Source organism: Balaenoptera physalus, assembly GCF_965194825.1.
Source record: "Balaenoptera physalus genome assembly, chromosome: 2".
NCBI classification, from domain to species: domain Eukaryota; kingdom Metazoa; phylum Chordata; class Mammalia; order Artiodactyla; family Balaenopteridae; genus Balaenoptera; species Balaenoptera physalus.
In genome coordinates, this window is record NC_138883.1 from 170,049,452 (window position 1) to 170,064,695 (window position 15,244).

General features: G+C 49.9%; 1 protein-coding gene across 1 annotated transcript in view; it reads left to right on the forward strand.

Annotated features, from left to right (window-relative positions):
- Window positions 1–1,128: 1,128 nt before the first annotated feature.
- Window positions 1,129–15,244, forward strand: part of LOC309654733 (cyclin-Y-like) — a gene marked incomplete at its 5' end in the record, with an annotated part of 74,609 nt that continues 60,493 nt past the window's right edge. Inside the window, 3 exons of the mRNA XM_082449145.1 lie at window positions 1,129–1,227; window positions 5,782–5,948; window positions 9,370–9,532. Of these exons, the coding sequence (XP_082305271.1) occupies window positions 1,129–1,227; window positions 5,782–5,948; window positions 9,370–9,532 (429 nt within the window). The remainder of the gene's footprint in view (window positions 1,228–5,781; window positions 5,949–9,369; window positions 9,533–15,244) is intronic.

Genomic DNA, 15,244 nt, shown 5'->3' on the forward strand with positions numbered 1-15,244 from the left:
TTTTATTTGTTTATGTTTTTGGCTGTGCTGTGCAACTTGTGAGATCTTAGTTCCCCGATCAAGGATAAAACCCAGGCTCTCGGTGGTGAAAGCACAGAGTCCTAACCACTGGACCGCCAGGGAATTCTCACAGCTGACCCTGAATATAGCTTCACTGGCAAGTTCTGCTAAATTACATGCTATTAAGTGGCACTGATTATGAATGCCTTATCTCCCAACATAACAAGTGCCTTCCCTCAGTAGTGGAGTGTATTTTCATATCTAATTCCTTTAGTTAGCCCTAGTGGAATATCAGACATGGTAGATGCCCATTATTTTTCTCAAACATTATCTTAAATATTATCTAGTGTACCTATTAATATCTACCAACTATGGTAAAGTAAGTAAGAAGAAAATTGAGTAGCCTTCTTTTTGTACTGAGTCAATGAGAAGCTATTTCACTGGGGAGCTTGGAGAGGTCTGTGTAGCTCGTATATATAAAAGAATAGAGTCTTAGGGATCTGGGTGAAGATTGTTCATAACAACTGCTTTAAAAAATCGGGAGTTAAGTCCAGCCTCAGTTTTCTGCTCTTAGTACAGTTTTATTGTACTTTTTTTTAAAAAAGAAATACTCTATTTTATTTTTATTTTTTCTTGGCCGTGCTGCACAGCTTGCAGGATCTTAGTTCCCCGACCAGGGATTGAACCTGCGCCCTTGGCAGTGAAAGCTCAGAGTCCTAACCAGTGGACCACCAGGGAATTCCCTGTCACACATCTTTTTGATTCTCCCCTTGGTAGAATGAGAATAGTCATCAACCTTTGTGAAATATGTAGTCTGGGGTCCTGAGGTCCGTTTCCAGTTAAAATTCCACTTGGCCTGGCCTGGCTCTTGACCTGAAGAATTACAATTTTCACACAAATAAAAATAATGATCTAAAACATTAGCTTACTCTTCCTGCTCATTGACTATAACAAATGCCATTAAAAACTAAAATCTGAAAAACTGGAAAAGATTACTGAGCTCTGTTCAGTGACCTACTTTTTCCACCAGTGGTTGTCACAAACCAATGCTGTTCCTGTCCCTGAGAGGCATTCGGAAGCGCCCACGAAGGTCCACACAGTGTGGTTGGAATGCCACATGTCGTCGAAATGGAGAAGGACCCTGTGGTGCTTCCCCCGACCCCATGTCCTCTGCCTGCCTTTTGTCTGTGGAAGAACTTTAGCCGAAGAATAAGTTTAATCCGAGAAGTGAGAAAATGCAGAAGCAAAGGAAAACAGTCAAAGGGAGCAAATAATAATAGTTTAATCACTAAGCATAGTCAAGGACCTTTAGTTCCTCCTCAAGGGCTATGGATACTAATCTGAGCCCTATCCTGTGAGCTGTCTTAGAGATCCTGAAACCCCACAGGTGGAAGAAGTTAACTACACGATGACCAGACTGTAGCCATGACACAATTGTGTAGCCACAATTCCGAGACCTGAGGCCAGCACGCAGGGGCCACGTCCTGACCCAGCATCGCGCTCGATGCTGGGTGCACGGTGGTGTGAGAGCCGGGCTTGGTCTTCAGAAGACCTGTGGTTTCCTAGGGGGAGAGACAGGTAGGAAGGCAGCCACGGTGCATGCAGAGAAACATAGCAACAGGGCAGAGGGGAGGGTCGCCCAGGCTAGTTTGGGGGAAATAAGGTAGACTTGCCCAGTAATGGTTTCCTGTTTCATTACCTTTCGGGAAACTTAGGACCTCTTGGCCGTTTATTGGCTATTTTGTCTTTGCGATTTGAAATACGTTAGCCATTTCTTTCTCAGGATTTTTATTTTGTCTTTAGTACCGTGCCCTGATCCATTCTGAGGAACACCTGGTATCTGAGATGAGCTATAAAAATCTAGGTTTTTAAGACTGAAAAAATGGACTTTTCATTAGTAGAGCACTGAAAGCAGAACAATAACCTTTTAAGAAAAGGAACCGTTATTCATGTTTACTCATTTAGCAAACAATTGAGTGCCAGCCCTCCATCTTAAAAGGCAAAGCCACTGTTTGAGTGGAAAAGGCAGGCAGTGTGGCGGCCCCCTCTTCAGACCTCCCTGGGGCTTCACCATCGGCCCTGTTTTACAGACAGCAGGCTGGTATGGACTGGCCAAGGAGGAAGCTTCTGCCGCTTTGGAGGGAGACTTTTTTTTTTTTTTTAACTTTTATTGGCGTATAGTTGATTTACAATGTTCTGTTAGTTTCAGGAGTACAGCAAAGTGACATGGTTATACGTATACATCTATCCACTCTTTTTTAGATTCTTTTCCCATATAGGCCATTATTGAGTATTGAGTAGAGTTCCCTGTGCTATACAGTAGGCTCTCATTAGTTATCTATTTTATATATAGTAGTGTATTAGTTATCCATTTTATATATAGTCAATCCCAACCTCCCAATTTATCCCTCACCCCGCCCCCCATTCCCCTGGTAACCATAAGATTGTTTTCTACATCTGTGACTCTACTTCCGTTTTGTAAATAAGTTCATTTGTACCCTTTTTTCAGATCCCACATATAAGTGATATCATATTTGTCTTTCTGTGTCTGACTTACTTCTCTCAGTATGACACTCTCTAGGTCCATCCATGTTGCTGCAAATGGCATTATTTCATTCTTTTTAATGGCTGAGTAATATTCCATTGTGTATATGTTGGAGGGAGCCTTTGACCCTCCCTCTGCCTGGGGTTTAGCGATGAAGGGAACCTGGGGAGGCTCTAGGGAGGGACTAGGTGTGCCTCCAGCCGGTGGTCTGACTGCTCTTCATCCGCCCAGAGTTTGTTTCCATTAAGGATCATTCCTCCTCCCCCCTCCCTCCATTCTTTTTCTCCACCCCCTGTTCCTCCCCACTCCTGCCCTGTCCCTCTGCATCTACACAGTCACTGCCTGAAGGGTCCTTGCTGCTTCGATGTTATTTTTTATCCTCGGAAAAGACCACTTCAGTTTCATAATCCCACGTGCCCTGTGTAATTCTGTAAGCCTAGCCCAGGCACTTACAAACACCCAGCTTTGCCCTGTAGGCTCTTCTCCAAACTACGGCAAGACTTTCCGAGAGCAGAACCTACCAGATTCTGTTCCTCCCTCTCCTTGGCTGCCCCACCGTCCTCTCCAGCTGTGAAAACAGGAGAGGCTCTCGGGGCTCTCTCGCCCCTCCCCCCAGGTCCTCAGACCCGGCCTGCGGCTTAATTCTGTTTTTACGTCAAGGACTCTCGAATTTCTATCTTGGTGCTGTTTCCTTTGAGCTCCAGACTTGCACGTGCACTGCTGACGTGCATCTTCTGGGACGTCTCAGCAGAAAATGTCCAGAGTCGGGCTCTCTTCCCCAGTGCTCTGAGCCAGAGGGCAGCACCCGTCCAGCTGCCCACAGTGGAGCCTCGGGGTCTCCCACGGCAGCCCACTCTCTGTGTGTGTTGGGGTCACTTCCCAGAGACTTCTGGGATGTGCCTGCCGGCCTCCACCGTCGTGTCCCCAGTTCACGTGGTGGTTCCCTGTCAGGAATCCTCCAGTGACCTCCTGTGGCCTCTGGCTGTCACTCCCAGGTCTTTGAGCTGGGCTCACCTTGAGCGCAGCCCTCTGTGTTTTTTTTGTTTTTGTTTTTTAATCATTTTACTTTTAATTTTAGATAATGACCCTGAATACTATGAAGTCAGAGAATGTTGTTTACCTTCCAATTTTTATCTTACTTACTGTACCCTCATTTCATTCCATCTGGTCAGTCCTCAACCAGCTGAAGTCTGACTTTGGTTCTTTTTTTAATTAATTTTTATTGGAGTATACGTTGCTTTACAGTGTTGTGTTAGTTTCTGCTGTACAGCAAAGTGAATCAACTATATGTATACATACATCCCCTCTTTTTTGGATTTCCTTCCCATTTAGGTCACCATAGCCCTCCGTGTTGAGACAGTGCAGGATGGATTGGGTCCATGTGTTTGAGCCACTTCCCGTTTACCTGTCTCATCCTGGGTCTTTCTGTTGTTTAGTTATTAGTCTGCTTCTGGCATTATCCTGCCCTTCTACTTACACATTCATGTCATTTAACAAACTTCTCCCAATCTGATAATTGCCCTGTTTCCCAAGGACTTTCTAAAGTTCAGCCTCTTCCCCAAAGCCCTAGTGACATAACAGGTGTGGATTCTTCCTTTTTTTTGTTTTTTTAAACTTTTCCCATCCTATCTATGAGCATTGATATTGTTTAACTGAAAATAATCTATGTTTTATTTGTTCACTTAAACATTTTCCTTTCCATGCATGCCTTTTTAAAAAAATTTCCTAATATCTAATACTTTACAGACATTATAAACATATTCTAGAAGTATTGAAGATTACTTAAATTGTTTCTGATGCAGTAGTTTCACTTTGCAAATATATTTGATAAAAAACTATGGAAGTAACCGTTCCATGGTTCAGAAAAGTGTAAAACATACCAATAAACAGATTTTTTACAAAGAGAAACTTCAAAAGGCGTTTGTGTCTTGTGACCCAACTTAAGCAACGGGCTTTGTGGGTATCTCTGATGTCTGTCTTCAAACTAAATTACAGCAATTTATAAATCCTGTATTACATGGTTTCATTTTACAACTTCAGCTGGAATTATTTCATTTAAAAATAACACTTCACACCCTTCAGGATGACAATAATTTTTCAAAAAAAACCCAGAAAACAAGTGTTGGCAAGGATGTGGAAACATTGTAACCCTTGTGCATTGCTGGTGGGGATGTAAAGGGTTCAGCTGCTGTGGAAGATAGTATGGTGGTTCTTCAAACAATTAAACATAGATTATGATATGATCCGGAAGTTCCACTTCTGGGTATATACCCGAAAGAATCAAAAGCAGAGGCTCGAACAGACGCTTGTACATCAGCGTTCACAGCAACATTATTCACAGCAGCCGAAAGAGGAAACCACTCAAATGTCCATCAGTGGATGATGGATAAACAAAATGTGGTCCGTACATACAGTGGATCATTATTAAGTCTTGAAAAGGGAGGACATGTTGACACATGCTGCAGCGTGGAACGTTAAGCTCAGTGAAAGAAGCCAGTCACAAAAGGACAAATACGCTGCGACTCCACCTACGTAAGGTAGCTAGGGTAGTCACAGTCATGGAGGCGGAAAGCAGAAAGGTGGGTGCCAGGGGCTGGGGGAGGGGAACTGGGGAGTTGTAATAGGTACAGAGTTTCAATTTGGGAAGATGAAAAACTTCTAGAAATAGAGATGGCCGGTGGTGATTTCACAGCACGGTGACTGTTCTTAATGCCACAGAACTATACACTAGAAATGGTTAAGTGGTAAATCTTATGTGTATTTTACCATAATAATGAAAAAAAATAGGTTTATCAACACTGCCTATAAATCTACAATTACCTCAAAAATAAAAAGTTTAATTTAGAAACAACTACAGATGGAAAAAATCGGTTTCTTCCCTTCACACACTTTTGTTCTCCTTGTTGGCTCGTTGGTGGTTTGTTGAATGCCTGTTGATGTCACAGTTGGTAGAGTGAGAAATTAACCCGTGGCTCCTAGAACACGTTCCTGCCCCGGAGTCCTGAGGTTCGGCCTCATCCACACGTCCATTTACGGAGTGTGCCTCTCAGCCCATTTTGCCTCAGACTCGTTGAGCCCTTTGACTTCTTAAAACAAGTGTGATCAGGCCGTCAGCGCCAGTTTAAAGCTGAGCTGGGGGAGTGCGGTGAACAGCTGGGAGTTGGTTTGTGTGTGCTGGCAGGGGTGGAGCAGGAAAAAGGCAGGTCACCGGGCGCTGGCATGCTCGTGTCTTCCAGGTGTACCTTGACAGGCTTCTAAGGTACGCAGAGATTGACATCTGTCCGGCCAACTGGGAGCGGATTGCTCTGGGGGCCATCCTGCTGGCCTCCAAGGCGTGGGACGACCAGGCCGTGTGGAACGTGGACTACTGCCAGATCCTGAAGGACATCACGGTGGAGGACATGTGAGTGCGGCCGGGGGCCTCTGCGGAGGAAACCTGACCCTTTGTGGACGTGCACAGCGTGGAGTGAGTGAATGTGACTGCACGTCTGTTGTGTGCTGGCCGAGAAGGGACACGGTTGTGGATAGGATGTGCAAAAACGTGTATTTCTCATCCTGTGGGTCCCGAACAGGTACTGGTGACACCTTCTGGTTTGTGAAACTGGTCACTGAAACTGTATTCTAGGCGAACCTTCCTTTTCCTTCCTGCTCTCCGTCTGCGGTGAGGTTCATCCCAGCTCTGTACACACTGCAAACCGATGACAGGCAGCAGATGGGCTAAAATGTTACCCGTTTCTGTTCAGTTTCAGAGAGAAGGTTTTGACTGCTTTTGTCACATTTTGCAAGTTCACCTGCTTAAAATGAGTGTTCTGTCCCCGAGGTCCCCCTGTGCCTCCTGGTCAGGCTGCGTGTTCTCCTCTCTCAGGGCACCATCCTGAGCTCGCGCTTAGCTGCACCCCGGGGGCTGGGTGTACAGGACGTGGGGTCAGAGCCTCTCGGGAGAAAGGAGCTGTTTTGGAAACACTTAATCAGGTTGAACTCCTTATAGTTCCTTACCGTTTACAGGCCTTTGTGACACGATTCTTGCTAATATTTTTCTGGTCTTGTTTGTCTGGCCTCCTTGAGGAAGCTCTGAGCTGCAGCAGGTTCCACTGTGTCCTGGCCCACGTCCAAATCCTTGGACTCAGTGACCACTATGGACTCCTCCTCAGCCTGGCCCCCGCTTCCTGTGGTTGCTGGTTCGCTGGGCACCCCATTTTTGTGCTGCCCTGGGAGCTCCTGTTTGTGTTTTGGGTCTTTTGCCAGAGCCTTTTCCTGCTGCAGACCCGTACGACTCCTTCCTGCATCTGTCATTCTTTATTATAAAAAGTAAGACAAATAGGAAGTTTTTGATAGTAAGAAAAATAAAAGAAAAATATTAAAAAATTCTTGATTATATTTCAAGGTGAAAACAGTTGCTGAGATAATTGTCATCCAGACAGTAAGTAGGTTGCTTCCACCTTTCAGCTGCTGTAAGTAACACTGTCGTGAACATGAACACGGGTGTGCAGATACCTCCCCGAGGCCCTGCTCTCTGTTCTTTGGGGTCTGTGCCCAGAAGTGGGATTGCTGCTTGGTGGCTGGTCTTTAAAGTGAGCCCATTTTTCTGGAAAAGCCGACAGGCCATTAGGTGATGAAAACAACTCTCTTTACCCCATTTTAGAGCTCCATTTGCAAGTTGCTAAATGGCATCAGTTCAGTTGGGTTTCTTTACAATGTTGAGCTAAAATATTTCTGAAATATTTTTTGTTTATTGACTTGAATTTATTTATTATAGAGCTTTACATCAGGACTATTTATTCGTAATTATCCCCTCGAGGGCGGTAAATCCATCAAGCCCGTTCTCTCTGCATCACTGTTAGTTTTCTGATGGTTTATCACATAAAAAGCTGTCATATGTCCCTGGGGGATGTACTGCTGCCATTTGAAAATTCAAATTTGGGGAATTATTTTTATTTTCTAAATCTTGCCTTAGTTTGAAAACACAGCAGCTCTAAAATCTTTATTCCCCCCCAAACTTAAACAGAAACATTCAAGAAAACAAATATTCAGAAAGGCTGTTTTTTCCCTGAGGAACCCTGGGAAACCGTCACCTTGTTCCAAATCAGATTCCTCTTGACTTTAATCCTAGTTATACCCTCAACAAGAGACAGTGGTGTCTAGATACCATCTGGGGCAGGAATAGCAGACTAGTTCTCTTAACGTTTATACTAAAAGCAAGGTTTTCTTCCTGGCATTGGAGAATGGGATCTGCAGCAGCGCCTCTTGGCCACAGGGTGGCAGTCGGTGCACAGGCAGGTCCCAGGTCGTCCAGGAGAGAGCACTTCTGCCGTAGCGGTATTTTTGACACACCTTGTTAAAATCTTATCTGGGTTCCAGTATTTCACAGGATGACCTCTTAAATCTCACGTAAAGGAGGAATAAAAGTCATTAAAAGTGTAAAGTTTAGCACAACACACACATTTGGGGCTTTACTCCTTTCTCGAAGCTGCATCGAAGCAGCCCCTCCGATTAAATGACCTGAATGCGACGTCTTGGTCGCGACGTCTTGGTCTCTCCCTCCCAGGAGCTCAGGCCTTCGATAACGAGGTTGCTGAGGTTTCTCGCTTCTGATCTGCCTGGGAGCTTCCGTCGGGGAACCAGCCTCCCTGCTCACCTCCCGGCCTCCCTGCCGCCTCAGTGCTCCCGCCCCTGTTGTCATAGCAGCGTTAGACAGGCTCGAACGGCTTGATGGGGCCCCTGGCCGGAAGCAGACGGGCTGCCCCGCCCCCCCCGCCAGAAGCAGCCCGCCCCCACCTGGCTCCTCCCCGCCGGAGCGGATCGCTTCCGGGGCTCAGGTCAGCTCTCACTTCCGGAAAGCCTTCCCTGGATCCCTCCGCCCAGGCTGAGCTTAGTCCGCTCCTTTCAGTAACAGTAATTATGGAGTACCAACCGCATGTTAGGTGCTGAGCTGGGGTTAGGCTGCGCTGTCAGCTGTCACGGTTTCTGGCTCCGAGGAGACAAGACGGGGAGACTGTGATAAAGGACAGAAGTGGGCCCGGGGTGCTGCCCGGAGAGGTGGCCCTGGAGCAGTGCTCCCAGACAGACCTGTCGCTGAGGACGCTTCTCCTCCGGCAGTAACTACCGAGAAGTAGGCCTGAAAGTTTTCAGATGCGTATTCTGGCCGCCCTGGTTCGTCTTCATCCAGCTGGTTGGCTCCCGTGTGGACCAGGTGCTGTCGCTGAGTAGTTCTGAGCGGGCGGGCAGGCCCAGCCGCAGCAGCTCGCAGGAGTGTTGGAGATGCACGTTCTCGGGCCCACCCAGACCTGCCGGATCAGACGGGTGGGCCCAGCAGCGGCTCCTCACATGCCCTGCAGGTGATGGGTGTGTGCTGGGGCTTGGGAACCGCCTCCCCTCCCGCGGTCCCGAGGAAAGCCGGTCAGCGCGTCCCCACCTCTCCTCCCGGGAAGGGCGCTCCTCCGGGTCTTGGGGAGGCCTGTCCTCCAGGCTGCCGTCCGCCCTCACTGGACTCCACTTGACAGCTCTCGACTGCGTCTTCTGCCCCCTGTTTGAGCCGATGGTTCACGCGGAGAGGTGAGGCCAGAGCCTGCCGTGTATGTGCGTGCGCGTGTGTGTGTGTGTGTGTGTGTGTGTGTGTGTGTGTGTGTGTGTACGCATGCGCACACAGACGCGCTCAGTCTCAGTGTCAGGGTCGCCCTGAAGCACTTTCTGGTGATCATCCCAGTTGATCAGGCCTCATCCTTCCGGGCACTGGACCCGGTGGACTTGGCTGTGTCCAGCAGCCTGCCCGGGCGGCCGCGGGTGGGGACGGCGGCTGAGCTGTGCGTTTGTGTCTTTCTCTGCAGGAACGAGCTGGAGCGACAGTTCCTCGAATTGCTCCAGTTCAACATCAACGTGCCCTCCAGTGTTTATGCCAAGTATTATTTTGGTCTTCGTTCTCTGGCGGAAGCCAACAACCAGAGCTTCCCCTCGGAGGCCCTGAGCAGGGAGAGGGCCCACAAGCTGGAGGTAAGAGGCGTCGGCGCTCCGCGGGTGCACTGCTGCCAAGGGAGCTGTGCCTTCAAGGTCGTTCCCGCCACTGCGTGTCGTTGTAAAATAATGACGAGGTGCCTTGGATTTCGTTTGTACAGCCTCATATTTTTTTTTTTTTTAATTTACTTATTTATGGCTGTGTTGGGTCTTCATTTCTGTGCGAGGGCTTTCTCCAGCTGTGGTAAGTGGGGACCACTCTTCATCGCGGTGCGCGGGCCTTTCACTGTCGTGGCCTCTCTTGTTGCGGAGCACAGGCTCCAGACGCGCAGGCTCAGTAGTTGTGGCTCACGGGCCTAGTTGCTCCGCGGCATGTGGGATCTTCCCAGACCAGGGCTCGAACCCGTGTGCCCTGCATTAGCAGGCAGATTCTCAACCACTGCGCCACCAGGGAAGCCCCAGCCTCATATTTTTAATAACTTTCCTAATATCAGTTTTTATTTAATGTGCATTGATTCTATTTTTTTTTTTTTTTTTTTAGGGAAGGATTATTTATTTATTTATTTATTTATTTTTGGCTGTGTTGGGTCTCCGTTTCGTGCGAGGGCTTTCTCCAGTTGCAGCAAGCGGGAGCCACTCTTCATCGCGGTGCGCGGGCCTCTCACTATCGTGGCCTCTCTTGTTGCGGGGCACAGGCTCCAGATGCGCAGGCTCAGTAGTTGTGGCTCACGGGCCTAGTTGCTCCGCAGCTGTGGGATCTTCCCAGACCAGGGCTCGAACCCGTGTCCCCTGCATTGGCAGGCAGATTCTCAACCACTGTGCCACTAGGGAAGCCTTGATTCTATTTTTTTAAATCAAACAAGTTTTTTTTTTAAACTGTTTTAAAAAAATGAGTCCACACAGAAAAGTGTTTCCCAGCATGCACTTTTGTAAGGAAAAAGATACCAGATGACCCTATGATTGGGAATCCAAAAAAGGTTTAATTCTGCTTTTATTTTTCATTTTTTCAAAGTATTTTCTTCACAGCCCTGTTAGATCTGGGGCCAGCCCCATTGGTCTCGGCCTGGGTTTCGGGCCGTCATTGTTAAGCTGTGTGACTCTTGTGTCTTATACTTGTGTGTAGCTCAGCTTTGCGTGTGCACCTAACTCTTCCCATCTGACTTTTGATGGCTGAAAGTGTGGGGACAAGGAGGCTCACAGGTGAGAGTTTCTGCATCTTCATCCCAGCACTGCACGGGGAGCGTGGTTCCTGCCTTGGTACCTAACGAAGGGAAGGGCTGGGTGCTGGTCACGGATCAGACGTGCGAAGGGGCGGCCAGCACGAGGGGACGAGACAGGGTTCTCGCCGCGTGACAGCCTGGAAGGATCTTCTCTTCCCCTGTCAGTCGTTTTGATTGGAGATTATCTGTCCATGAAGTTAGTCAACACACCGAGCACCTGTATCTACCAGGCTTCGCCCATAATGGGGATAGATCAGGACTCAAACCCGTGGCCCCTGCCCTCGTAAAGCTGTATTGCTTTGGTCTGGACAATGGTTCTGACATGACAAGAAAGTAGACACGTGTCTTTATCACGTCTGGGGAATGAAGCAAAGTCTCTGAGCCTGTCTCTGGAGAGAAGAATGTGTAGAAGGTGCTTCTTGAATGTCAGTTCATGGGGCTCTACAATCATTTAGTTAATGTCATACTTCAGTAATTTTTTAGTATCTTGAAACTAATGTGATTACTACCAGGAAAATCTAGGAGAAGCAACTGGAAAATGGTTACTAAGAATTCTAATGGATGGCAGGTACAAGATCACTATACCCAAATTGATAGTTTTCCAAGTCACCGGCAATAACCAATTAGAGAATATAATAGAGAAAAGGTGCCATTCAAAATTGCAACAAAGTATAAGCAACCGAAGAACACGAGCATTGTCCTAGCAATGTGCCCAGCGCAACTGAAGCACTTAACATATGTTTCTCTTTTTTTTTCTTTTTTCTTTTTTAGCATATGTTAACTCACGTAATCTTCACCGTAGTCTGAGGGGGTAGCTACTATGATTATTCCCAGACAGGAATGCGTAGGCTTGGAGAGGAGAACAGCCTTGCCTGGGCCCACTCACAAGGCTGTAGAGCCTGGAAGCCAGGAAGCCAGACCGTAGAGCTTGTGTTTAACCACTGCACCCCAAGGCCTCCCAGTGCCCCTGCTCAGGGAGAAACCTGTCAAGAAAAGTGCTATAGTGTCTGGGTCTTCCCCCCGCCGCAAATTTATTCCAGTCTCAGACCTGCAAGTGTGACCTGTTTGGAGAGGGGTATTTGCAGATGAGGTCGCACTGGATTAGGGTGGGTCCTGAATCCAATACCAGTGTCCTTCTAAGGAGACGGAGACCGGAGACATGGGGACAAGGCCACACGGTGACAGCAGAGACTGGAGTGGGAGAGGCAAGGAAGGGGGTCTTCCCTGGAGCCTGGAGAGTACGTGGCCGGATGCCTTGATTCCAGACTTCCAGCCTCCAGAACCATGAGAAAGTCAAGTTCTGCTGTTGGAAGCCGCCGCAGCTCCAGGAATCTCAGAGACGTGCAAAACCTAAATACAGAAAATGCTCAGTGCTCCTTGGAAAAGGACCGGACGGGATGCACCATGTTCCTGATGTAAACACATCCGTCTGCACCCCCTTTCCACTGCCCCCTCCATCCAGGGGATTCCTGTCACCCAGTCCTGTCCCGACTGAGGACCTTTCTCTGAGCTGTGATTTCTGTCTGGCACGTTTTCCCCACGGATTTGCATGAGAAACTCTTCTCATTCCGATGCCCCTCAGATGTCACTTTGTCCCAGAGGCCTGCTGTGGCCACCCCATGGAAGGCAGCCCACCCTGCTGCCCTCAAGGCAAGGACCTGGCATGGCCCTTGGCGCCTCAGCTCCCTGGCCCCTGTCTTCACATCCCCCCGCACCCCAAGTGTGGCCCCAGAGGGAAGGAGGGAGGTCAGAGAACCGAGACAGAGCCGGCCTTGAGGGTGACTTAAGGAAAGGAATGTGTGTGGGATCTGGGTACACATGGAGAAGGAAAGGGGTTCCACTCAGGAATCCTGTCCCTCCTCCCCATGCCTGCCCTCCCCATCAGCCCTCTCCTCCTCCCCCCTCCATACCTCCTCTCCCCGCTCCTTCCTTCCGTCTGGGCATTGCTGAGGCCCAGCGCTAGGGAGACGTTCCCCTCGGTAGAGATGCACATGCAAACATGAAAGAAAGACTTTGGAAGTCAACCAGGGAAGTCTGAACAGTATCTCAAACATAGCTTTTCCCCCAGAAACATAACGCCGCTCCCTCATATTAGGTGCTTCCAACTCACAGAGCTTTCTTCTCACCCATCCCCTGGGCAGCTCCCTGATGGGATGGAGCAGACCTGGTCCCCACAGTTTCCAGATGGGCTGAAGTCAGGAGGGCAGAGTGACTTGGTAAAGGTTGTAGCATCAGCCCCAGCCTGTCTCCAGCTGCCCCTAAGACTGTCTCGTGGGCAGGTCCCACCCATCACCGGCATCTCCAGAGCATTGTCCTTGGCGGGGAGACAGCTGCACTCTTTGAGCCTTTTAAGAAGGCTTAGCAATACCTACCAGCATGAGCGGCATATAGGACTGTTATTTTTATAGCTGCTAAATCCAGATGCCACACAAATGGTGGGCCCAGTCTGCTCACAGCATCCTGCGGACTCCAGGCACGGCTGTTTCGAAGCGTTGGCTCGGCTTCCAGTGGCGCCCTTCCCATCAGGTCTCGGCTTGAGTGCTTTAGAGAGTCTGGACTCTGGGGATTTCATAGGTGGCCCCAGCCGTCCCCTCCCCTGAGGCCACGGCCTGTCCTCTGGCCTGCAGGGCTCCTGCTGGACCGTGGTTTTCTTTTTCTGTACGTCCGAATTCTCATTTTTAAGTCTGAGGCACACTGTCCAGCTCAAAATACGGCCAGGCTGTGGCTGTCACTGGGTGTCTCAGTCCGGCTGCTGCTTCCTCGTGATGCACGTCTCAGCTCGGAAGTCATCCCTTCAGCGGCCTTTCCTGCCGCCGCCTCTGGAATCGCACTGACCCCTCCCTGCCACCTCAGCTCGCTGCTGGCCTTCGTGTTTGGTCATTTGTCTGCCCGCCGTCGGCTGAGAGCACCCGCTGCTTCTGTTGGGCTTAGAGCCTACCTCTCCCTCCCGTAGCAGAGAGCGGAACTTGCTGCGCTCGGGCAGGGACAGCTGCCAGGGGGCGTCTCTGAGCAAAGGGGATCTTGCCTGGGGTGTCAGAGAGCGTGGGGCTCAGGGATTTCAGTCCTTCTTGACCGGTGAGAATGGGTCCTAAGCCAGTTCTGATGGACCCTTGCTGCTGTGGCCAAATAACAACCAGAAGCTGTTCATCCCCTCCCCGCTGTGAGCTCTCTGAAACAAAGGACCTTCTGTCTTGTCCGCCTCAGCACTGGCGCCAGCTTCTCCTGTGCTGGGAGGGCCTGGGGAATTGAACTCTGAAGGGTTGAGTGGAGAAGATGGAAGGTGGGGTAAGTGCCACCCGGGTTCCAGAGGGTAGGGCCTCAGCCAGCAGTCAGGGCCAGTTCCACGGCCGGGGGTTTCTGCCTAGTCTAAGGAACACAACCTTGAAGGGTGGCGGCCACGTGTGGAAATGTCAGCCCGGCCGTGGATTTGATGGGGAAGAGCCTGACTCCTCACCAGGTGAGCAAGGCCCTGACCCTCGGAGACCTGTGGGCTGGAGACAGATTTGCTTTCTCTACTGAGCAGGTGCCTGCCCACCTGCACGTCTTCCCACTGTTGTCATCAGAGTGGCAGAATCAAGGCCTCTGGCACCAGCTCCTATTCACCGTTCGCAAAGACACTGGTAAGAAGTGTCCCCTCTCCTTGCCCCAGGCCTCGCTGCCAGCGTCAAAAGGCCTGGAGACCAGGGACTTCCCTGGTGGTCCAGGGGTTAAGACTCTGCGCTTCCACTGCAGGGGGTGCAGGTTAGATCCCTGATCAGGGAACTAAGATCCCATACGCCTCCGGACGCAGCCCCTGCATGCTCACGCCAGCTGCCGTCCACTGTAAATGACCTGTTCCCCCCTTCTCTGGGTTCTGCTAGGGATTTTAGAGGAGCCCCCGGCCTGGATGCCTTGCAGCTCAATTCCCAGATCCCGAGCACCGGGCGCTCGTGTGGACGTGTGCTGTGTGTGTGTGTGCCAGGGACCTGCTCCACATCTTCTGCGTCGGTGCTGGGCCTGGATGCAGGCAGGGGAGTGGGAGTTCGAGCACAGAGTGGGGTTCGGGTGCTCGGGCCGAACCCCACCTGGGAGGCTGGTATTGCTCGCTGTCTGGAGCCCATAGATTCTGTCCAGGTCACCCACTGGCGGCGACACAGTCTTGACAGAGCTAGTGGTTTGGTAGCAGCACGTCGTCCCTCCGGCTTCCAGGCAAAGGTCTTCCTGCCCCGTTGGAGCATTTACCCATCTCTGAGCTGGGTCTGGGCGGGCGGGACGCACAGATACGCTGACACTGACCCGCCGCCCTCCTGGCTGAGGAGAGAAGCCAGCCGGCTCCATCCTGTCCTGGGCCAGACCTGACCACCTTCCCCCTTAGCTGCTGTTCTGCACGTGTGAACATAAAACAACCCTTAGGAAGGGCCTTAGGGAGCATCTTGTCCAACATACACACTTGACAGATGAGTGACTGAGGTCACGAAACTCTCTGGGAGAAAACTAGGATTGATTGATTGATTGATTTCATATGCAGTGTTTATTGACAATTTTAAACTGA